Source organism: Argiope bruennichi, chromosome 7 (assembly GCF_947563725.1).
Source record: "Argiope bruennichi chromosome 7, qqArgBrue1.1, whole genome shotgun sequence".
In the NCBI taxonomy this organism is placed as follows: Eukaryota; Metazoa; Arthropoda; class Arachnida; order Araneae; family Araneidae; genus Argiope; species Argiope bruennichi.
In genome coordinates, this window is record NC_079157.1 from 119,504,252 (window position 1) to 119,529,231 (window position 24,980).

The following is a 24,980-nucleotide window of genomic DNA, read 5'->3' on the forward strand; positions in this document are numbered from 1 at the left end:
CGTTACTGCAATCATTTATTTGCTTCCGAAAAACTTCAAATTGCAGTAGTGTCTGTCGCAAACAAATTACAAACCTATGGAAATAATCTTCGTGCAATTGCGATAACTAAAAAGCGAATCCATCAAGACTGATGAACTACTTTTTATTCAAAGCAAAAAGGATAAAAATTTAGTTGTTCAAGTTAATTTAACATAATAAAGGAGAAAAAATCTATTTGATCAAAAACTACTAAAGCTAGTTTATTAAAAATTATGCACATTAAAGAGTTAAGGAAAGTGCTAATTTATTACAATGAGGCGATTTGTTTAGTTTTAGTTTCTTTTAAAAACTTTATATTTTATATATACACAAAGGGGCTTCATTGAGCTTTGCCGAAGCAATGAAATAGTTTTTGCATTTATCGTGTTCAAATCACGTCCGGGTCACCAATGTAGCGGATTGTTACGAGAGAGGATAGATAGAACTTGGGACCTTGTGGTTTGCAGTCGAACAAGACCACAAGGCAAAGTAATTACTCGTGTTTCGTAGCTGTTATCTGGCTTATAAGCTTCACCACAATAGCAATATTTGACGACATTAAAAATTTAAACCTGAAGAATATTAGGAAGATTTAGTCTTTAAAATTCGGAACTCTTAACTTCAAATGTACTGAATAAACTACTTTTAACAAAATTTTGGAGTTCCACAGGAGAGATCTTTGAAACTATAAAAGCGATGACTAAACTATTGGAATTTCAAAATGCTTCTTAGTTGCATCCCCAACTTTTAAAATAATGTGTCCTGTGAGCACAAATTGCCCAACAATATTGGCCGTTAATCAGAAAACATGGAGATAAGACGTTGTGCCCTATTGGCCCAATATATGGGTTAAGTTTAACAAAATTGTTTCAATGATCTGTTCTGTAGAGTGCGAATCATTTTTATTTGCATTTAATACAATATATTACTTAAAACTGAAGAAATTCACATACTATTAAGGTAGAGGATCCGAATTCGCTAGGTAAATTTGGAACTAATCTAAGTATTGCATTACATGTTACGGTACCTTATACATTCTGAAACTATCGGATTTATGGAAGCTGGTGGTGCAATGGCGTAGATACCGAGACAAATGGTTATAAATGCCCCAAGTGCAAGGTGCAGACGGTACTATAAGGGCAAAACAAAAACTATATAAATGCACTGAAGAGAAAGTCGCGAAGAGGCAAATAATGTGCACCTGCAACATTTAGTCTTGCTAAACCATTGACAAACAAGAAGTGAAGAGCCATTATGGGCAGAATTTATAGCTATGCCCCGTGAGAAAGCACGATGGGTCTGGGGGCGAAGTTTCCGATTTTCATAAACTGAAAGCATCAGATTCCATAATATGCATTGGTTTATAGGAAACCAGGCCCTTAAGTATCCGAGATTTGGGAAGAAATTCAAGGATCATAGTCGGTGCGGTATTTAGAGCCTGAAGGCGCAGTGCTTCTGTTCAAGCAGTTCAGTATACTATCTGGTAAATTTTAGATCTAATCGATACCCAAATTAAAATTGAGGAAATTTCACGAGTTCAGAGTAACTTAATCGGCAATAATTTCAAGTGGGGCGATAAATTGAATTTGAGCTTTGTTCTAATTCGCCAGCACTTCCTCTTCACCAATGTGACAAGTCATTGAACATTATTAGAATTAACATCGCAAACTATCAAGCTTAGATTTGTAAAATAAGTTCTCAATATGGAGTAAGGAAAACTGATGAAGAAAGCTGAAGATCAATAGCCATCTTTCCTCGTGAATACAGTAATCTATTTAAATTTCTATAACTAGATTTAAGAACACAAGAAAAACAGGTTTTTTTTCAATGCTTTATTAATCTATTTGAAAACAAAACAGCCAAATACATCTGTATTCATTAAACAATTAAAACAATTTCAGCAAAAGGAAGAGGGTCATGGAATGCACAGTACCCGTATTGCACACAGAAGCTGCTGTGCCTTTCAAATTAAAAGCTAGTTTTAAAACGATAAATTCTCACATTCATACTCGGGTTAGTCAATTAAATCTATGAGCACAAAACCATAGCCATCTCCTCTGTTAGTACTTTTAACAATAAATGATCACAATGACTATGGTGCTGCCACACATTAAACACCAAGTGATTTATTTAAAGGCAATTGATAAAATCTAGAAAAAGGCCATTTTGTTTCCGGGCTAGCTATACACAAGGAACTTCAAATGACTAGCCTTGACATCTATGGCAAGTAGTTAGGCACATGGACATGGAAGAGAATGCTAAACATTAGATTTGTTTCCCCCTAAGAGTTAAGAACATTTGACTACCCATTCAGACAAAAATAAAAACAAATGATTTTTTAAAGAACAGACATTTGCCAAAAAATTCCAAATGCTCTGATGACAAGTTAAGAACATATGAAACAGTTTCAAACCTTCGAAAAATTCATAAACTTGATAAATGATAAATCTAGAGGGATAAGAAAAATTAAACAAAATGGCATACGTATCCAACGCTGCCCATTAAGAACATTTGTGATTAAATAACAATGTGTAAGGTTAAAAAACATGGAACAAGTACCTAGCTCTGAAATGTAGAAAAAGGCAATGAGACTAGTTTCTTTTATGCTTAAAATTCAATGCTAATGCAAACATCAGCAACAAGTATTGGGGGTGCAGAGAAAATACAGCACAGACCAGAAGTGTTCCAGTTAAAATTCTCATAAGCTACATACATATAATAAATGCTTATTAAAGTCCAGAAAGGCTGCATGATAAATGTTACTTTAAAATCCAAGGGTTAAATACTATTTTTCACTAGTACGTCGACACTTGTAATTTCTAACAATGCGTAATATTGAAAGCCCGCACAGCCGTGGTACCATAGAAAAACGATTTAAAATATAATCTTTGGTAACCCCCAAAATAACTATCCCATTAAACAAGCTCTTCTTGATAAAACTAAAAAGCTGTAAGAAAAAATCTAAGTGACGTCTCGTCACGGTTTCAAACATAAAATATCACGTCATTTTTCACACAGTTTTAAACATAATTCTGGCATAGAAGGAACTTTGTACAACATAAACATCAACATAAAAGACTTCTTCTGAAGTCGTCCGATCAAATATTAGTTTTGGAACGTTACACCAACAATAAAAGTTCCTGTTGAACAGCAAATGAAAAGGCCCTGCCAGGACAATAAAAACAATATTCCAATGAACATACATTGAAAAGGGGCAGAGAAACAAACATTTACTGGCAGGTGCTTCCAAGCTAATGCATGTGCATAGTCCTTTCAGCTGGTCAATGCAGGAACACTTAGCGGTTGCTCTTATTACGCATCAGGGGCTTGTGGTTTCGATAAGTATCCACCGAATGCTGCCATTGCCAGCAGCTGCGGCAGAAGTACCGGAAGCAGGCAGCATCCCTGCAGAAAATTGGCCCTTGTTGAATCTGACAACTGGAACAGATGGCATCTTCCAAGTAAGGATCAATTTGTACCTAGGAAAAGAAGCCATCATTTTCTCATTAAAATGAAGCAAGGTAATACTTAGTTCAGAAATGGCCGTTAGATATTGAAACTGTAGCCGTTTGGAATTTTTTTTTAAAAGCCAAGAGTTGAAGACTTAAATTTCTTTAGGAGTTTAAAGAAAATTCGAAGTCTGAATCAGGATAATGATTTTGACTTGATTGTCTTACTGCCACTCGATTTAAATGCAACTACATTTCCTCTGCCTATAAAGTTTGTAAAATAAGAGCATATTTTATTATTTAAGAAACTAATTTATAAAAATATACCCAATTATTCATGCTTATGGTGGAATAATTTCCATCTTAACAGAAATGAAAGTTGCCTTTAAGAATAAGGCTATTATATATCGATAAATTCAGTATCAATTTTAAATTTATAGCCAGTAAAAATATTTCAAAGTGCTGTATTTTAATTTGGAAAGTGATCTAATAAACTAGTAGAAACTTCCCTTCCTAAGCATGAAAAGAAAAGTTATTTTATTAAATATTTTAGCTGTTAAGTCTGGTTAAAATAAAGATGTTACTTGTAAATACATTTAATACTTTTAAAATTAAGACGTCTACTAATGACTTTATAAGAGAAATTATTTTCCAACTGTTTATAAATATCAGTTAAAAATTTACTGTATAATTTCTTTAAAAAATTTAGATTAGCTATACTATACTCCTGGCATAGTTACCAGATCTAAATGCTAGTTTAATATATATATATTAAAGTTTGAAAAACTTTAATCTGTTAAACGGCCAGCTTTCAAAAATTGCTTAAAATAAAATATACTTATCTATAAATACTAATAAAGTCATCCTTAAAGTCAACTAATCAGAAATTACACTTTCTTAAAATAACAATTATAGTTACAACAAGCTACACAATGAAAAATATATTAAAAAGTTTTAACTTTAACACGAGGGAAAATTCTATTAAAAATAACAAGACAGCATAAACTTCTCTACTCATCTGCTTTTAAGTGTTATTTAGGTTTTATGAAAGCTCGATTTCTAAATTCTTTTCATTTTAAATAAAATAAAGATCCGAGTTGCATGCAATTTAGTTAATTTATGTAATAGTTTCAGGTTTATATAGTTATAATGAATATTAAAAAAATTATAAAGTGTTTTCAAATATGATTCAAATTAAAGTTAACAGTAACTTTTCAGGTTTTTATATTCAATGCATTTCTAAATTAAAACTGGTATGTTTATTATCGATAATGCTCTTCAATTAAAGCATGATTGTTGTCTCCTTAATTAAGATCTTGTATACAATATTACTAAATTTGTATATACTAATAAATACTCATCTTACATAGAACTCTTTAGACATTTTAAATCAAAGCAATTAAGCTTATATAATGTACAAGACATCCTATAAGAAGCCTTAAAAGGTTGAGTACTTATTAAAAGAACTTATTCTTTAATGATGCGATTCAGATAGACTTAAAGGTTTTGATTATACAACTCGTTACATAGATGTATAGGACAAACTAATGAAAATCTAATTAAAAATTCATAGCTTAATTTCTTTTGACAAAGAATCAATTCCAAAAAATTCCTATGCTTATAGATGCATATCGGATCAAGTAATCAATTCAATACCTTTTTAGTAAACCTAGGAGTTTTAATTTCGACAAAAGCAGCAGTTACAGCCTTCATGTAGCTTTTGTGGTTATTGAAAGTTATTCGACCAGAGCCTGCAAAAGATACAATAAGGTTTAAAACAATATCAAGAAAACAAAAACAAAATACTTTATATAAATAAAATCTTACCTATTGGATACTTGTATTTGTCGGTGTCTATTCCAGCATAAACTACACCTCCAAACAAATCATTCATGACTAGAGCTAGGCCTTCAGCATTTAACATACCATGCAGAGCCCCAACAAAAACGGTTTTACTGGGGTCTAATCTTTGTGATGGGCAATGTACAAAGTTGCTATCACTTATCACCCATGGAATTACTTGGACCTATGAAAAATTTTATAGGACAAAATTGAAAATTCGGTCACTAAAGAATAACTATAAAATGAGAAATAGTCTATTATACTATATAAAATATAACTTATTTAACTGAAGAGCAGTATAATTACCCGAAATATCTGCTATCTATTAACACCGAGAAAAATATAGATTCTCAAGTTTTGACTATAATCAAAAGGATTTTGTTTGAAGTTACGATTTAACAATACTATTTTAAGACAAATTTATATTTTGATTATAACCTAGTTTTCTAGAAATTCTGAAGGTTATAAACTATATAATATTGACCTATATAGAAGAATCAAAGCTATCATTCTTTAATTTTATTAATCTAAAAGATTTAACACAAGAGACAGAACAGTTGATTGCTTATAATTTGACACTGTTTTTATAACTTGGGTATCAAACTGTTGACTATTAATGTGTTAGAAGTTTTATATTAACAGAAAGCTATCTGTATGCATTGAAACAAAAGGCAACACAACTATTTCAGATTTTATATTATCTAGCTACCCACGAAACAAATGTACCTCTTTTGATCTCATGCGCCTGGATGAAATCTTAAAATACCAGTTGCCTCCATTGCTGTAGTCATGAGTACAGGCTTGAAGCAAAGCCTTAACATGTTTTTCAGCTTCAAATATTATATAAACATATCCAGCTAGAGAAGACAAAAATTTAGTATAAGTCAAAGAAATTCAATAAGAAATATATGTAGCTTTAAAATTCTTGGATTTTATTACCTTTAGGAGGACAAGAAGCGTTGCGATTCTCTTTTCCAGGCCATAAGATTTTGATTGGTCCAAAAGGGGCAAAAGCTTCAACAAGGCCAGCTATAAATAATATTGTTAAAAATAAGAAATTTTAAACTTGCCTGTATATTTTTGAAATTAAAAGACCCAATATAGTACTGAAATTCAAAGAGTTAATAGAAATAGTTGAAGAGAAGGGAATAAACCAAATCTTATAACATACGTCTTGTCACAAGTTCGAAATAATTCTTAAGTTTAATATGAATAGATTAAAAATTAGGCATATAACCAAAAAAATTTTTAAAGTTTGTATTTAAAATCTGGAAATAAGTATTGATTTAATTTTATAAAATGAACATAAACTGAGAAATTTGAAATATTTAAATAAAACCAAGTTATTGAATCCAAGAAAGGATCTTTAATACTAGGTAATTCTTAATAGTTAAGATAAACTACTTGGTAACTCAAGTCTAAGCAACTAAAATTCATTTTAGGATCCAATTTTTAATGGTATTTTATGTGCAAACTAGACGCATCATACCTCGATACTCTTTATTTTTAATATAGTGTAATATATTCACTTAATCAAATATGAAATAAGATTAAAGAAGGGTAGGAATTCAATATATTCCAGTTCAATTCTCATCCTTATTTAAAAAGAGCCTATTAATCTAGTATTTAATATTTAAATTTGGCTTTATTATAGTTATAAAATAAAGCTTTAAAAAATTAGTATTTAAAATTTGACAAGTCTCTGAATAGATTTCTTTACATCAAAAAATTATAACAATAAGCTATAAACTTTACATTTAGAGTTCTTTGTCCAGTCATGCAACCGAATATTAATATATCCTTATGATTAATTTTATTATACTGAACTCAACTTCAGAGACTTAGTATTTATGCCTGGAGTTTTTAGTAACTGTATGTCATTAAAAATGGTTCAACCCAACTTTGTTGTAAAAAGCTCGTGATATAATATATTTTATTAACCTTAATATTTTAACGTTATCTAAAAATAATTTTATAAAGGACTTGTATGCTAGTCAAGATTGATATCTGTTTTTATCATACTAACGTTCCCGATATATATAAATATAGAAGTAAAAAGCCTTTATAAAGTTCCTATTTAACTAATTACTTGGCATGAAGTTATATCCTATAGGAACAAACTAAAACTAAAAATGTAAGTTTAAACTGAAGAATTTAATCTTGCCTTTAAAAATAATCTTAAAATCTTAACCAAGTTATTTAACGATTCTAAAAAGACTTAAAATAAAAGAAATTTTAGGATGAGGATAATAAACATGTTTCAGATTAGAAAATCAAGCTAGTATTACTTTGAACGAGACTAAAGTCTTGACAATAGAGGATTTCTTATAGTTCATAACAAAGTTCAAAAGAACTTATATCTAAAGTCTAAGACTTGTATCCGATACATTTACTTTTAAAGTCGAGTTATTTTTAGTAATTGAACTTTTCATAGGAGTTTCCATGTTCTGTTTTAGATAAAGAAAACAGAAGTAATTGAAATTTTAAAAATCTTGTATAATATAGTTAACGTGTATTTGATATAACTGCTGTTAAAAACAATAGGTTAATATATAAGCTGTATTTAGTTTTTAGAAAGTACTCATTTAAATATAACTTCATAGATTAGTTCAGCTTTAAATAAATATTAAGATCTTTAAGTGATTAAGAAATTAGACAAGTGTGATGTAGAAGAAATATTATAAGTTTTAGATACAAGAAATATAGCTTAATAAGATTAGCATTTTAAAGTTTCATGTAATTCCACAATGGCATTTCAAAATCTTTGGCAATTTTTATCAGTTTAAGGACATAATATACACACAAGGAAATAACAAGAATAAATATAAGCTATAAAGTTATTCAGTGTATACCTTCAGTGATGTCCCATGGCACGCCACCCAGGAAAACTTTACAGGAATAAGTTGGATTCTTATGAGTCCGAGGAGGTAGATGACCACTCCATGTGCAACTAGCTTCACAGAAGGCTGGTTAAATATAGTTTTATAATTTTACATATGAAATAAAATTATTCTAGCAGTCATTATATTCAGTTTTTTTTAAAATAGGAAGTATGATAAAAAGAAAGTCTAGTAATTATACAATATATTATATGTTATGCTTTTTAAAACAGCCAGATATTAATGATAAATAACGTTGTATATAAACTAAGTATCTTATACAATGTCCTCAAGATTTAGTATTGTTGGGTATTTTATGTCAATGGAGTTTAATATATTTGTTCTTATAAATACAAATTCTATGAAATTATAGCATAACAGCTATATTTACACAACTAGAGTAAGAATTCTAAAAATTTTTAATTCAACTCGAAAATTGAAACTAATTGTAAAATCAAGCCAATCAGTTATCAAGAAACAGAAAAAATAGTCTTGTGTTATTTATTTCAAATATTAAAAACTTAATTTTAAGAAGCGAAGTCAAATTTATATTTTAAGTTTTTTATGAATGTTAACTTCATAAAGAAATTTCTTAAATATATAGAAATTTAGTTAAAAAATAAGTTTACCTTGATCATTTTGTTTATTGTTAACATTTGATAATTTACCAATAAATCATTGTTCAGAAAGCACATTTTAACCCTTTATATTTAACTAAGTTTTATTATATTAGGTTTTATCATTCAAGTTTAATCATATAAAGATGATTATTTAACTAATTTATAGCACATAAGTTGTATTTTTATGCATTTTCAAAACTATTTTAACACATTGTAAAAAGCTAGAAAAGATTGTTTAAAACAAAGAAATTCAGGTCTAAATTAAAAACATTACAAAATTTGAAAGCGAAATATGAAGGTATCAACTAATGTAGCTAGCATGACAAATGTAAGCGAGGTAATTAAATTTTAAAGAAATTTTTTAAGCATTTAGTAAAAACGCTTGAAAGTAAATATATATTAAGAGCTTTTTTAGCAGTATTTCAAGAGAAACAGTAAATCTGGAACTTGTAATATATAGCACAAGTTTAATTAGAAAATATATTCATTATAGAAAGGTATATTATCTTATTGAAAAGCTTTATTAAAATGCATTTAAATCTTAGAAAGGAAGTCGGTTCTGAAAATCAGTTACGACGTTTATTTTCTTATTTTATCTTTAAATAATAAGTGCAGTGAACTAAGCCAACACTTATTCCAACATAAGCATCCGAAGTTGGATGTTTATATTACTTGCCAAAAAAAAAATTGTTAATATTAACAAACTCATTTTCAGTATATTATATATGCTCTTAATACTTTAAGTCTTCATTAATAGTTTATTCTTTTCACTTTATATATAATTAGGAAAAATATAATTTAACAATATCTAAATAGTTCTCTAATCAAGATACTAGAAGATTAGTGTCTGGTTTTATGTATTAAATTAGAGGTTGCCGTAATAAAGAAACTAAAGAGTCTAAAGTTAAAAATTTAATATTAGAAGCAATTATGATTAGAGTTTATAATATTTAAAAGTTTCATACATGCAGCATTCCTGTATAGCCTAGCAGCTCGCTCAATAGAGTCAAGATCGCCGAAGTTGACATTTAGAGACGAATTGACAGACCATCTTCTATCCAAGAAGAAAGGAGACGACACAACCGAGGCATCATCTGGTCGGCAGTTGACATTGCCATTCAGTGAAGGTGTAGATGTAACTCCAGATCCAGTACCAACTGTGGTCCCTAAATTCAAGTTGTTCTACAGAAGAAATTTAAAGTTATACGTTTATTCTGATTTACATAAAAAAATAAATACAAGAGAAATTACCTCTGGTACAAGATAATTGTAATAGTTTAATAACACAGGTAAGTTCTGGAGTTTTACTAATTTAAAGATTGTATATTAAAATTAAATCTAAAATATTTTGAATTAGTTTAAATCTTTATATTTTACTAATATATTAGACTTGATATATCAGTCTAGAAAAGATAATAGGATTTATATCATTTCTTAAATTTGTATAATTATAAAAATAAGGAAAATTTAAAAATAAGAACTGTTTGCTTAATTTTTTCTGACAGAATGCTTTATATAATTTAGTTGTATTTCGTACATGTAAAATTGAAATATTATTTAATGTTATAGTTAGTTTTTTTTTATCTAACTTAAGAATCAAAATAAATTTAAACCAAGAAGGAAATACAAATAAAAATTTATAAACTTATTTTAATTTAACTAAAGCTACTCTATCTATATTCATCTAAAATAAACATTCAAGTTAAAATAATTAACCTAATATCTACATCTTCAGCCTTATTAGAATTGTATCTAATATATAAATTGAGAACAGTTAAATTCCATAAGATTATATTCTTAATTTCAAAACTATTATTGGTAATATTTTAAATTTACTAATTTTAAAACTGATTCTTACCATCAGATCTGAAATACTGCTAAGTTCAGACACACTACTAATACCACTGGTATCCGATTCTGTAGGCGACGAACTTCTGTTATCCCTAAGTCCTTCACATCCCATAAGAAGAGCTTGTTCAAGTGTTGAGGTACAGTCACTTTAAAATTTAAGAATTTCACATGTATTGCAGTTATGTAACATAAATTTTTTTTAAATAATTATAAAAATATGTAATCTAAAATTTTATTTAAATATTAATATTTTTATTTTTAGATGGACTGTTTAGACAATCCATAATTTGATATAGTATATAATTTACAAGATTAAATTCATATAAATATTATGTTATATAAGATTAATGTTATTTAATTTTAAGAACTTCAGAGCATATTTTAAGTTAATTATGCTTTAATAAAATTAATTTATTATATTTTAAGTTTATATTTAAAATATTTAAGTTATTTCAATTAATAAAGACGGTTTTATATGATTTAACACAAGTTCTTATAGATAAATGTTTTGTAAAAGGGTTTAGATAATAAAAAGACTTATTTAATGAAGAATTAATTGAATATTAAAGTGATACTTACGAAGTAAAGGAAACTTGTGGAGATGCAGCTCTAATAGCTCGCATACCACTTGGTGTATTAGACCAATTTTGGGATAACAGCTTACTAAGAGGGTTATCATAAGGCTTAATTGATCCTAAGGTGAAAGTCTTCAGAGGATTATTCTGTGTTTGACTGAAAGTCATATTTGACCCAGTATTGAAAGACATACTGTTTGGGATATTTCCATTAGGAATATTTATATTTGGTAATCCATACAAGTTAGAATTGGAACCTGAAAGAAATAATTTCTTTAGGTTTTCTTTTTTTTTTTTTTTTTTTTTTTTTTAATGGAGATTTATAGGAACTGATATTCTTATAAATTATGTATCGTAATATTAGAGTAGAAGAATTGTAATGTTGATAAATATACACTTTAAAATAATCTTAAGAACTATATGCTTATAGTTTATATTATGAAGTTTTAAATCTTAAGTAATATATATTAAAAGTTTAGACTATTAAATCAATAGGGTAAAGATACGACATAAGTGACATAGGCCGATTTATTACTTATTGTTATGGAATTAACTATCTATAATTTAAATATGAAAGCTATGAATATATTACAACCGAAATAATTTAAAATAATCAGAATTAAAAATATAAAATAATTATCTTTACTTTCATTCAGAACATTAAAAAGATTCTATAGATTAAATAGTAATCAAATATTAAGAAATTTAAAAACTTGAAATAGTTCTTAAAATATGAAACATTTTAAAATTTATAAATCTAATATATTTTAGATTAGAATCACGAGTTGACTACATTCTTTTTAATTTAATTAGATAAAGTTTTGAACCGATTTTTAGAAATAGAAAATTTAAGCTTATGAAAATAAATTAATTTTAGAAATGGATTTCTTTTAAAAATAAAGTGTTTAATTGTTATTTTCTTTGTATTGAATCTAGATCTTGCTTTAAGAATATTCTATAGGTAAATTTCTGTAGTTTATTATTGTTGCATATTCTTATTTTAAATATACAGCATATATCTATTATTTAACTCTAGAAAGTATCATTTATAATTCTAGTCTAAATAATACAATTGTTATTTTAATTGAAAAATTAGTATTTTAATTTGAAGTACATCGATTTAAATATTCAAAATGCTTGTTTAGTAATAAAATTATCCAGGTTTCAAATTTAAAAATTCTTGGTTTAATATATTTAATATTTTAAGCAGAAATATTAAGTTTCTGTTTAAATCAATAAGAATTTTAAAAATCATTTTTATATAAACAAATTATGTTGCTAAAACTCTCAAATATATAAAATCCTTTAAATATAAACAATGTTCAGATATTACATCTCAAGACAAAGTCTAATAACCATTAGAACAAGAACAGATTAGGACGAACTTTTAATTTATGTTTAAGCTTTAGTAAAATATTCAAGATTTAAAACTTATAGATATTAAAATTCCTTCGTTTATATACGATTTATAAAACTTAAAACTAGGTCGATTTTTTTTATGAATTTATTATACCAATTTTTAAAAACAGATGATATAACAGAAATAAATGTTGAAGTGTTAAAAATGTTTTAAATTTGAGAACTAATTTTTTGATCTCATCAACATGAGAAAAGATTAGCCTAACTTTTAAGGAATTTACTTAAATATACAGGTCTATTTCATACTTATGACAGAATATAAAAGCAGTTAATTTAATATTAAAACTTGTATTCAGAATTTGATTAAAAACTTCAGAAAATTTAAGATAAAAAAGCCTTTAATTTTAATATCTAACATTCTTTTAAAACATCTAAAATATATAAAATCTTGTGTATTATATAAATATTGTATGTTATAAAATAGGAAAGTGAAAATACTAGAATATTTAAGGAAAAAGTTTTAGTAAAAGGATTATATAAAGCCTAAAGAGATCTAAATCTTATTTAACTATATAAATTTAGCTATTTTGTATAATCTGTCAAAGTTTATAAAATGAGTTCATTAATAATCATAGCTTTAATACCATAAGTAAAATTAAAGATTTAGTTCTTTTTTAAAAAGAGTAACAATATTTTATTTTGAAAATCGAAGGATAAACCTTTTAAGATGATACTAGATTAGATCTTATTTTTATATTTAACTACTGTAATATGACTATTGGATCTTATTAGGATAAACTTTAAAATATTAGCATTATAAGATTTATATATTACATTAATTGTATAATATATTCATAGCATCCAATTTCTAATAAGACAAACTATTTAGAGATATTAAGCCAAAAGGAAGGCTTGTAATAAAAGTTTTGTTTTCTCTAGTTACTAAAATATAATACTACAAGGGATTAAATATCACGATAATATCAATATTTTATTAAGTATAATTAGTCCGATTTTTGCCCGTTTCATTATTTATAATATTGATCTACGACAGTATATATAAATATGGATATTAGCCAAGCTAGATTATAAAACAAATGCAGATTTACAAAGCTGACGAAATAACTTATTATATTAAAAATATATTAAAACTATATTTATTATCCCATTAAAAAAGTCTATATCATTAATTTTAAGATTAGGCAGGTACAAATCTTGGCTTAATAAATAGAATTCATATTACTTAAAGGTATTTATTAAAAGTAGAAGAGCCAAAACTTGCCAATTGTAATATTAAAACTAAATTAACAAAGTAACTGAGCACACTTCTAAGCTATAAGAAAAAAACATTTTCATATGAAGTTTACTAGAAGAAAATCTTAAATTTCATTTAATGATTGCTTTTACTAAAGAAATCGTTAATCCTTCAATACTAATAAGTACTATAAGGTCCATGTAAGTAACTATACTAGTTAATATCAATAAGCTTTTAAAATGAAAAAGAGATAAGTTTATTTAATATAAGATAGCCTTTATTCCAAGATTTTCAATATGTAGATTGATATAATTAGTCAATATTAAAAACCTATTTTCTAGAAAGAAACTGAACAGCTATTAACAATAAAACAATATTATTCATCTTTAATATTATATAGTTTAATAAATGTTATAACTACGTAAGAAATCGACATAATTTGTTGTATTCTTTGTAAAATTTAGTTATTAAAGTAAAAAGATTAAATAAAAAATTCTTTATAGATAACGTCTTTTATAAAAAAATTAGAAGTCTCAAATGAAAAAAAGATTAAATTTAAGAAAATTAAAATTTTTTTTATCAAAGTTTAGTAGCTAGTTTTTTGCCTATATCTATTAACTGTTAATATGGGAATATTTTTAAAATATTCATTTTATTACTCAATATAACCGATAAATACAAGTTAAATTTATATTAAATTAAGTTTCTATATTATAATAAATGTGAAATTATAGATTACCAATTCGTAATTATTAACAAGTTACGAGTGATTATGAATAAGTTAAAATGAGCCTTTAGAAAATAAAAGGAAAAATATAGAAATGAAATTTCTGATTAACTTTAGATTAAGATTATACAAAGTTTTTATGAAGTACTCGTCTTGAGATAAACATTTCTGTATGCAATTTAAATATTTTTTATAAACATTTGTGTTTTTATTTGATTAAACTCTGAAGCCTGTTTATTTTTTTCTATCCTTCTACCAACCAAGGGTATTTTAATAATATAATGAGTAATCTAAAGAATACTCGTAATATTTTTAGCAGCATTAATTAGCTAATCGAAGCACTGAATTCAACGCAATTGTAAAAACCTTTAATGAACTAATCTGATCATATAAATAAGCTTTTCTACAAATAGTTTAAATGGTTATTATTTGACAGCAAGAGTAATTTCTATACTATATACATTATACATTAATAGTTTAATGTATAGTATATATATATACACACACACACACAAATACGATTTTATGTTATCTAATACCTTAATTATCAACACAAGCTAAAAACTTTAGTTTTAAGATAAGTAGCTTAAAACAGCAAAAGAAAAATACAACTCATTTCAAACCTTTTTTAAATACTTAAAATGCAATATAATTAAAAGAGGATTAACTAAAATAGAATTGGAATATTTATATTTTTTAATCCAATAATTATCTATGATTAATCTAGATACATAGCCATAAGATTTTTTCAATATCATAAAAAAGGAAATCTTTGATTTAATTGTCAATATAATAAAAATAGTTAAATTAAGATCTTACAAAAGCATAAGGAAATTAAAAACTTTAAGAGTAATGCTTATTTAAGTTAAAAGCATTTGTAATAAATTTATTATCTTATAATCTTCAATATTTAATATTTTTATAAGAGTTTAGAATTTTTAAAATAAAGTTCAGTTTAATTATTCAATAGATTAAGTGTATTAAAAGTTTATTATAAAGTTAAGATATTTACCACAATAATTTGACATATTTCCTAAACCAAGCAAATCAGCCACTGTGGTATCTACAAGAGAATTTTAAAATATTTAAATTTAGCTATTGAAACAAAACTTTAGAAATAAAGAGATTTTATATTAAATATATATTACCTTGTTGTGTTCTTCTGTTCATAGAATTGGTACTACCAATATCTAAAGAATGATCTAATATAGCATTTATCTTTTGGAATATCTCGCTGTTTTTTGAGAAGTCTTTGGTAAAATACCTGTCATCTAGATCCGAGGTGTTAAAGTACTGACTCTATAAAAAGACAGGAGAAAGCAATTTATAAATAATTATAAAAGTTAATAAAAACATTCCAAAGTGCTTTACTAGGATAAATTTTGATATCTAGTAAGCAGTAAATATTTAAAACTAGTAATTTATAAAATATTTGTATTTATTAAATTGAAAATTTAACTGGAATTAGACAAGGCGATTTTTTTTAATACAAGAACATATTTATATGAAGATCATGTAATTTCAAATCTTCAATATACATTAAAAATAACTCCCTATTTATTCTATAAGCTCACTTTGTTACTTTTTATTATAGCAACTATGATACTCAAGACGATTCCAGATCTGGGCAGAAGAGCTCGTCAGATTAATAATTATGAAAGCAGTGGGCAATTCTCTATTTTCCTTAAGATAATAATCTTAAGTTAACAGTAAGTACAATAATATTTTAAGATGTTTTGTGAAAAACGACTTAAATGGAAAAATAAATCAGTCAAAAATACCGAGCTGTATAAAATTCAGTCTAACTGTATTATATTGAAGCTTAATTTTGTAGATTCAAATCCAAATCAAATAATCAAGTTTACTATTGTTCTTGGGAAAAAAAAATTCAGTATGTTCAGATCAGGAATCAATATATTTTATATGCAGCTTAAATTTTATTATAATTAAATCAAATACCAAGATATTTAGAATAATGCCAAATAGCTTATATATTGCATGAATTACCAATAAGTTAACTCGAAAAGGCAATGTTATTGTATTTTTTAACGCACTGGTTTATTACTGACATTTAATTCATTTCTCAAAGGCATCTTTAACAAATAAACAATATTTAAATTCCAAGTTAATATTTCTAGTTTTCTTGCATAAAATGTTTCATAACTAGATTCCTATAAATTTTTACTATCAATAATAGAAAGCCAAAAGAGTTTACCGAATTTTATACCATATGTTAATGAAGTAATACACTAGATTTTATTTTAATAATGAAGATTCTATTTTAGTTTGATATATATGAAGTGTTAAACAATACAAGAAACATTTTAACTATGCATGGTGAACACAAGATAGCAATATGAGAATATGCATCAATTGGTATATATTGGGTATATATACAATATGCTTCTCTGCTACAATAGAAACATTCCAGAAAGTGAGTAGAAAAAGAAATCATGGATAAGCTATAAATGAAACATATTCAGCAAGTCCACCTGTAACTATACAAGTAGAACAATTTAATACAAGTCAAGCCACAAGTATACATCACTTTCAAGGTTACAAATTAATTTTTTATTTGCTTAAAAATATCAAGACAAAAATTTTTTAAGAACATCTCAAATTTTCATATTTAGTTGAATAGTTCAAATACAGAGAGAAGACAGAAAATTAAACTATAGAACATCACAAGAATTCAATCAATGTATATTCCGTTTAATTACAAATAGGGAATTGCTTAAGAACAAAATTAACATACACTCAAAGTTTTAGACGATTAGGAAAAAAATTGGATTCTGCGTTTAACCTATATTTTTTCTTTTATGGAACGATTTAAATGAACCACTGCGGGTCGGCTAGAAAGAAATTTAATATATATTTCACTATTATGTTGAATTTAATATCCAAAATAGCTCCAAATAAATTTAAAGACCTCGTATTATTGCCGGCTGCACTCTCATGGCGTAATTCTAATCTCCACATCCCTCCCACCTACTTGGCATTCGCCCAAGAAGTGGATTTTAATTGCATTATTCGTTATCAATTCAAACAATTAATGCAGTCGTATGTAATCGAATTAAACATCAATAAAATAATAAGGACAGGAAAATAGAATCATAGGAGAAAAAAAAAAATTTTTTTTTTTGAATAATTGTTTTCCACATCGAATTCCGAAACTATTACGTCTTCCTCGAAATGCAAGCTATAATGCAGACATTCTCACTACAAGCAATTTTCATTAGGGGCAATAACATACTCTTAAAATTAAAGGTCATCAAAAAGGCAGAAAGTAATGCGTATTGCGTATTTTTTTTCGTTTTTTCCTCGACGGAAGGATCGATATACTCGCGTTTCTTTTTACTATCGCGAGCAATTCAGACATGAAGAAAAAAAGAAACTGAGCAAGAAATACGATTTATGAATACTTACGAAATTTTTAAATATAATTACGCAACATAAATAAAATAATAAATATGTTACGTTTAATAAACGAGTAATCAACCAGCCATACATTGGGCGTTAACACCCCCTTCAAGATTTTAATTAAATTTGCAATCAATAAGAATTTTTAAAAGGAGTTTTTTTCAACAATTTTATGTTCCGAAACAAATTAAATAAGAGTAATACAATACAGATGAACTTACGTTATTCATTGAAACAGACATGCTGCCCTTAAAACGCCGACAGGAACTTTTTTTCAATGTGTTAGATAAAATTCCACGAAACAATAATAATATAACAATTGTTTAAAAATAAATATCACTGATACTTATATACGATGGCCAAATAGCGCGGCTATGGAACCGCTATAAAAATTGATCGACTGAAATACACTTGAAATCACAGTTCCTTATAACACGTCTAGTTATAGCTGCAACAAACAGGAAGAGCTCCGGAGCACACGTTTAGAGATGATGATGTTGATTCGATAAGGCAAAAAATTTGCATAGTTCTGTGTGGAACATGAGAAATATGCAGAATACCTCCTCGTTGCCGAATCTTACTGCGAAAAGAGGTAGGGTAATCTACCAGCTGTTCACGTGGAGTCAGTACGCCGGGATAAGTACGTGTAATGCGGAGTAGAGGTTTCAGCGCAGCAGCGAAACTAGCGAATTTGTTTCTTTCTTTCCGGCGGAGAGCTATCGAGGGAGGTTCCGGAGAAAAAGGACCGGCGTCGCGTCGACTATGATCCACTGGATCTGCCCAAAGACCGGCGACGTAACAATGAGCAGACGAATTTTCGGTTTCTGCGCAGGTGCGAATTGTCAAGAAGGTAAAAATCGCCTGCTTTATCATAACGTGACGTAATTGCTTGTAGTATTTTGGCGTACAATTGATGCATTCGAGTTTCATTAATGCATTAGCTTTTACACTTAGCATCATTTAAATAATTTAAATATTACATGCATAAAAATTAAGCCAATAAGTGAGTAGCACTACCGATTTTATTAATACATTAAAATTTAATTTCGCCTGCACAAAACGAAATGGAATTTACAAACTGATGATTATGTATATTAATGCTGCAGTTTTCTAAAGAAAAGTGGATTCAAATGTTTCCATCTAAATGAAGCGAGAATTTGCATCCGTAAAATTTCCGTTTAATATGATTCTATATTCCATACTTTCGGTTTTGAAATTTTAATTAAAACAATTATATTAACAAATTAGGAAGTTTTAACAATTTCTATATTTTCATTTAAGATCTATTCAAATACATTGTAGCTATTCAGTGTTAATGATATTAAAATATAATGCATTAGTTACAGAAAAGCTAATATATTATGTTTACAAATTGCTCTTACTTTACCAACATTTTCATAAAACATAAGTAGCTTCTGATTTATTTCTTGCTTTCCTCCGGATATTAATGATTTATACAATATAACTGCAAAGTATCGCAGTGGGTAAAAGCAATTCCAATAAAAATATAATTTCTCTACCACAATTTCTGCCAAATATTGAGAAAAAAACTGGGATATATAGTTTGAAGTTGCCAATTATTGAATCTAAATAAAAACTTCGAAATTTTGGATATTTTTTAATTAAAAACAATAATAGTCAGAAAAAGTATTTGTAAGTAATGAGGTCAAAAGACAATTTTAAATATTGAGAATTTTTCTTACATTTAAATATTTACATTTCTTGTAATCATTCGATTTAATAGAACTCTAAAATTATACATTTATTATTATTATTTTTATTTTTTTAGATTTTTGTATTTGCAGATTTAATTATTTTAACTTTCATTCTTTGTAAATGAATATATTTTGGAGAAAAAAAGTTATTGAGTTTTAAAAAGAAATTCCTGTTTTTGTGCTTGAGTTGGAGAATTTTCGCTGCATATGCAATGTTACATTGGCTTATAAAAAAGTGTTTATGTTCTAGGTTTCATAACTATTTATTTTTATATTTATTAATTCAAAGTTTCAAGATAACCGTAATGTTGATTCAAAACTGGAATTTAATATAAATATATTCAAATTGTTTTTAATTTTTCCGAGTCAAATTAAAATGTAATAAAATTTTAATGTATTGAAGTAAATAATCTGAGCATTGATTAAACACATTTGAAATAAGAATAAAATGATATGATAATTAGATGCGCATTGAAAATGTTTTAGAGAATTAAATATAAATATTATTTTGTCATTACATTTTTTAAAACTAAACTAAATCTATAATAGGCTTATGAAAAATTTATTTCATAGAATTTAACATAAATAATTATAGTTATGATCATTGAGAAAATGCATGAACAAAATGTCTTTAAAACTTAATAACAGTATAAATATTCTCATGCATCAGGGAAATTAGTTCCTTGTCTTTAAAAAGAAAAGGCTTATTCTAAACAACAAATTATTTTTTATGACTATAACACGTATTAGTATTTTATGAAAATACTAATAGAAATATTCTCACTTTTTCGAAAATTATGATGAAAGAGTAATAAAATAGTTGAGGTTGAAATAAAAGGAAAATTTCCATCAATTCTACTCAATAAAATAGATAAAATATTGTTTATTGCTAGCAGCATGTCTTCCACTTTTTTATGATCAAGTCTTTATTAGACTTTTATCTGTTTGTTTATTTAAGTGTCAATATGGGATAAACAGCAATAAGCATCTTTTAAACTTTAATAATATTATATTTCTTTTAAGTATTACTTTTTAATTAAACAGAAATTCTAAAAAAAATATTTATTCATAATGATTTAAAAAATTAAGAAAGTTTTAGAATTCTTAAATAGTAAATTTACACAATACCATTTGGAATCTTCAAGTAGACAACGAGCGAATATTTGATATATTTCAAAACTATTTTAGGATAAACCTGAAAAAAAAATAACAAAAAAAAAATCGTTTGAAAATAATGGAATTATATAAAAAGTAACAAAAAGGTCACAAGAAGTAAACAAAGTACAAAATTCCAAAACAATAATGCAAGCTTTAAAAAAAAAAGGATTTGAATAAATTAGTTCTGCAACGAAGTATAATTTTAATTGATTTTTAAAAAATAAAAATTTTATTTTGAATAAGTTTGATTTTATACATTCTTGGTGCAATTTATTTACATATATTTTGAGCTTTATAAATAATTTGGTGAGGTGCATAATATTCTGATCGGATTTTTAATTTAAGAATTTATTTACATTTACAATTTTATTCATTTGCAACATCGGTCAGATAATATTTAATATCTTCAGATAAATATTTAATGTAATTAATGTCCCTTTGCAGCTGGAAGATATTTTAAAAATCTAATCATAATATTTTATTATTTAGTAAAATATCGTTTGCGTATTGTATTGCAATTAAAATTTGAAGATATCATTATGGGCGAATTTTGCTGCAGGGAAACAAATGCATTTATTTTTCTTCTTAATAAAAATCGCTTGCGAAAAGATTCCGCTAGAAACCGAATTTCCGTATCATCAGCTAGTAGAGATATTAGTCTAAAAACAGAATACTGAAATGAAAAATAATATAGTTAGAACATAAGGTAATAAGAACAAGTCATCAAATTTCTTGGAAAAAACTTTTTATAAAGAATTTCAAATTTGAAGAATGCTTTAACGATATTATTTTTTTTAAAAGTAACAAAACATATTTTGATAGAAAATGATGATTCATTATAAAATTTTTCAGTTTTAGTTATTTCCATATCCAATATTATAGATATAGATAGCTTTTTTTTAAAAAAAATATTTGATATTTTGATAAATAAAGCATAATAAAAAAAAACAGAAATTAAGAAAAAGCAAAGCCCTTATCTTATTAATAAAAATAAATTATCCAGTCTCAATTACATTTAAAAGGTATTATTTTGAATTTCAATAAATTTTATTAAAACCACTTACTAAATATTTGCTTTATTGACATTAATATAAAAAAGTAGCAAATATATAAAGTTTATTTGCTTTGTTTTACCAATCAAAACCAAATTTCATAAACGCATCCTTTTAAGAATTGGTTTTTAAAAAAATCTAACTATCATTTGATAAACTTTAAATTAGATTGAGAATCATTCAAATATCATAAATTAAATATTTTACAAATTCGATAAAAAAATTTAGATATCATTCAATAACCTTGAAATTATATTGGGACCAAATGACAGGACTGGTAATTAATGTTCTTTTTTTTTTTTTCGAAAAAATGCATTATAATTCATTTTTTAGGTATATCTAGCAGTTATTAACGAATGATGAATATTAATTTAATAATATTTAATGAATATTATTGTCTCCTCTGCACAAATATAGTTGTTATAAAGAATGAAAGACAATTGGAATTGTCGAATAAATTATTTGTTTAATGGACTAGAGTATAGAGAAAGAAAACTTTTTATTAAAAAAATCGAAATTTTCAGAGTTTCTGAAGCTAGAGTTCATTCATACTTTTCTTCCGTAATTTTGCATATCCTTTATCCTTAATAAATTCGTAATTAATATAGAAGATATTTCATGTTGTAAGATAAATAGGTGATTTTTTTTTTATTAATTTCCTTTATCGAAGTTACAAAAAGGTTATTAGGGATTCAATTCGTAAATTTAAAATGAGATCCAAAGAGAGAGATTAAATGAGAACACATCTGAGCCGCCAGTCCACTCGCCAAATGAAATATAATTCTATATATGAGTATAAACTTAATTATATATAATGAAATATATTCTTTTTCTTATGAAATATAATCTTTCGCCTATAACAATGCGTCTGATTCATACATCGAATTACAGAATTTTTGATATTTATATCTGCGATTGATTTAAAGTAGCAATAATTAAATTTAGAAAAATATTTTGAACATGCTAAAGAATTTCAGATGTTCTCGGCGTTCTTTACGGATTGAAATAATAATAAATGCCATAAATCTCTTATTAGGAGGCTCAATAAGATGTTAAAATCATTACGCTGGAACCAAACCTCTGGAACCATTACGATTTCGATTTCGAAGTTGTGCTGCCACCAAATTTCCAGTAATTTTTTTGACATGAAAAGCAAATAAGCATAAATAGAACAAATATAATTGTATAAAAATTGTTTTTTGGAGAATGCACTTACTTATTAATGTAATAATTTATTAAAAATGAAATACTTGTCCGATAGTAACAAATAATTAATTTTATGCTATGATAAATATAAATTAACTGAAATTAGCAAAAGAAGTGTTTTAGGGGGTAATGTAGGGGGTAATTTCCAGGTAATGTGAGGCTATCTGAAGCAGGCAAATCCAATGGCGTAACTAGACAATATAGAGGCCCTGAAAACTCTTAGAGTAAGGCTCATTTTCCATCATGTGCCAGAGGATGGGAAATAACATTGTCTTTGTGGTATGTAATTACAACACTTCGTATTAAAGGACCTGAGGTTTGGTGGCCCTTTCTTTGTTCAAGAATATTCAAACCAATTTTGGGAAAATTTCCAAAATGTTATGATCATTTAAATTTTTGAATAATTTCAATTGCTTGATATTTTTATTAAAAAAATCTGACCCATTCCTAAAATTTAAAATTATAAATGCATTTTCTGCTGAAAGCAGTCACACAGTTCGGGAAAAAAGCAACCGTATTTATTTTTAAAACATCACTAAATCACCATTACCACCATTTTTTTTTTATGGATTTAATTTCATTATTGTAAGTTGTACTTACATTTTTGTAACCTGGCATAAAAAATTGATGGAACATCGAACCAACTCAAATTGTTGCACTATAGACAACCCAGAGTGAATATTTAAGATTTTCGGAAAAGTGCATTAGAATTAATTTTTTTTCTGTAACATTTTTCAAAAATTTCTGAATTTCAAATAGTTTATTTTGGAATTAGTAAATGGTTGCATAACTACTTTCTACGTAACTAAGCACTCAGCATATTTCAATAGTATAAATATAGATTTATGATAAAAGAGTAAAATGGGAAATCATGTATATCTAAGAAATCAAAACAAAATTAAAATTATTGACAAGGGATTACTCATTCCAATTTTGTAAAATACTTCAATGCAACTTATCCCTTTTATCTTCCAAAATTCTTTATCTTACTGTATGTTGCTTAAGAATTATTAAATGTGATGTTTTATACTTAAGAGTTTTTTTTTTAATTGGTAAATTAGAACATTATTTTTTTTTCCATGAGCTGATATAATGTAAGCACAAAACCATATAATTTCATTCATACAATCACTTGGAAATAAATTTCGAACGAATTTTTCTCATTCAAAATTTATTCTTTTCACTTGTGTAGAAAAGGAAGAGAAAATGATTTTTAAAATTCATAATCGAAGAGTTAAAAAAACAAAGAATCAGTCCAATTGCTGCCTATTTGATGGACTAAATTTCTCTTGTTTAGGACTCATTATAGATGCATGAATTCTTATATTCGAGAACTATTTCATATTTTTTAAAAATAATTGGACAGGTTCTTTATGGACAGGTTCGAATGACGAAATGACCTCACACTAAAATTTCCCTCCCCCCCCATTCCTATGCACTCACATCTTAATTGGTTTTAATATTCTCTTAATTCCCAAAGTTAAACTTAAGAGCGTTTTTTGTCCATCAAATTAATTAAACAAATGTATTCTTTTCTAAAACGTAAAAATTAAAAATTCTTTCCCAAATTCTGATATGGTAGCTCACATGAAAATTTTTCACTCTGTGGTCCTTAAATGAAGTGTCGTTGTTGTACTCTTGTACTTTTCTACTTGATTCAGAGTAAAACAATTGTTTTGGCGTAGGTAGAATATTTCCTAAACGGAATTCACTCCATATGAGATTATCATAATTCACCAATGATAGAATATTTCCACTAGTGAATTATGAAAACCTTATATGGAATTAAATAGAAAACTAAAATATGTTTCAAAGCGATCTGAGACACTTCAGTCAATAGGTATATTTATGCA

The 24,980-nt window shown here is 26.3% G+C and overlaps 1 protein-coding gene across 2 annotated transcripts; it reads right to left on the bottom strand.

Annotated features, from left to right (window-relative positions):
• Positions 1–1,836: 1,836 nt before the first annotated feature.
• On the bottom strand, positions 1,837–18,711 carry LOC129975606 (cytoplasmic polyadenylation element-binding protein 1-like). Of its 2 annotated transcripts, none has more exons than XM_056088674.1 (12): positions 18,218–18,711; positions 15,725–15,875; positions 15,589–15,639; positions 11,240–11,492; positions 10,668–10,806; positions 9,775–9,991; positions 8,163–8,276; positions 6,250–6,339; positions 6,037–6,167; positions 5,296–5,494; positions 5,125–5,219; positions 1,837–3,498 (listed from the first exon to the last, which is right to left on the bottom strand). In XM_056088674.1, the coding sequence occupies exons 1-12, from the start codon at positions 18,236–18,238 to the stop codon at positions 3,316–3,318; spliced, it is 1,644 nt and encodes a 547-aa protein (XP_055944649.1). In that variant the 5' UTR covers positions 18,239–18,711; the 3' UTR covers positions 1,837–3,315. The 2 variants fall into 2 exon arrangements, with proteins under 2 accessions (XP_055944649.1, XP_055944650.1); XM_056088675.1 differs by lacking the exon at positions 18,218–18,711 and adding an exon at positions 17,332–17,350.
• Positions 18,712–24,980: the final 6,269 nt, after the last annotated feature.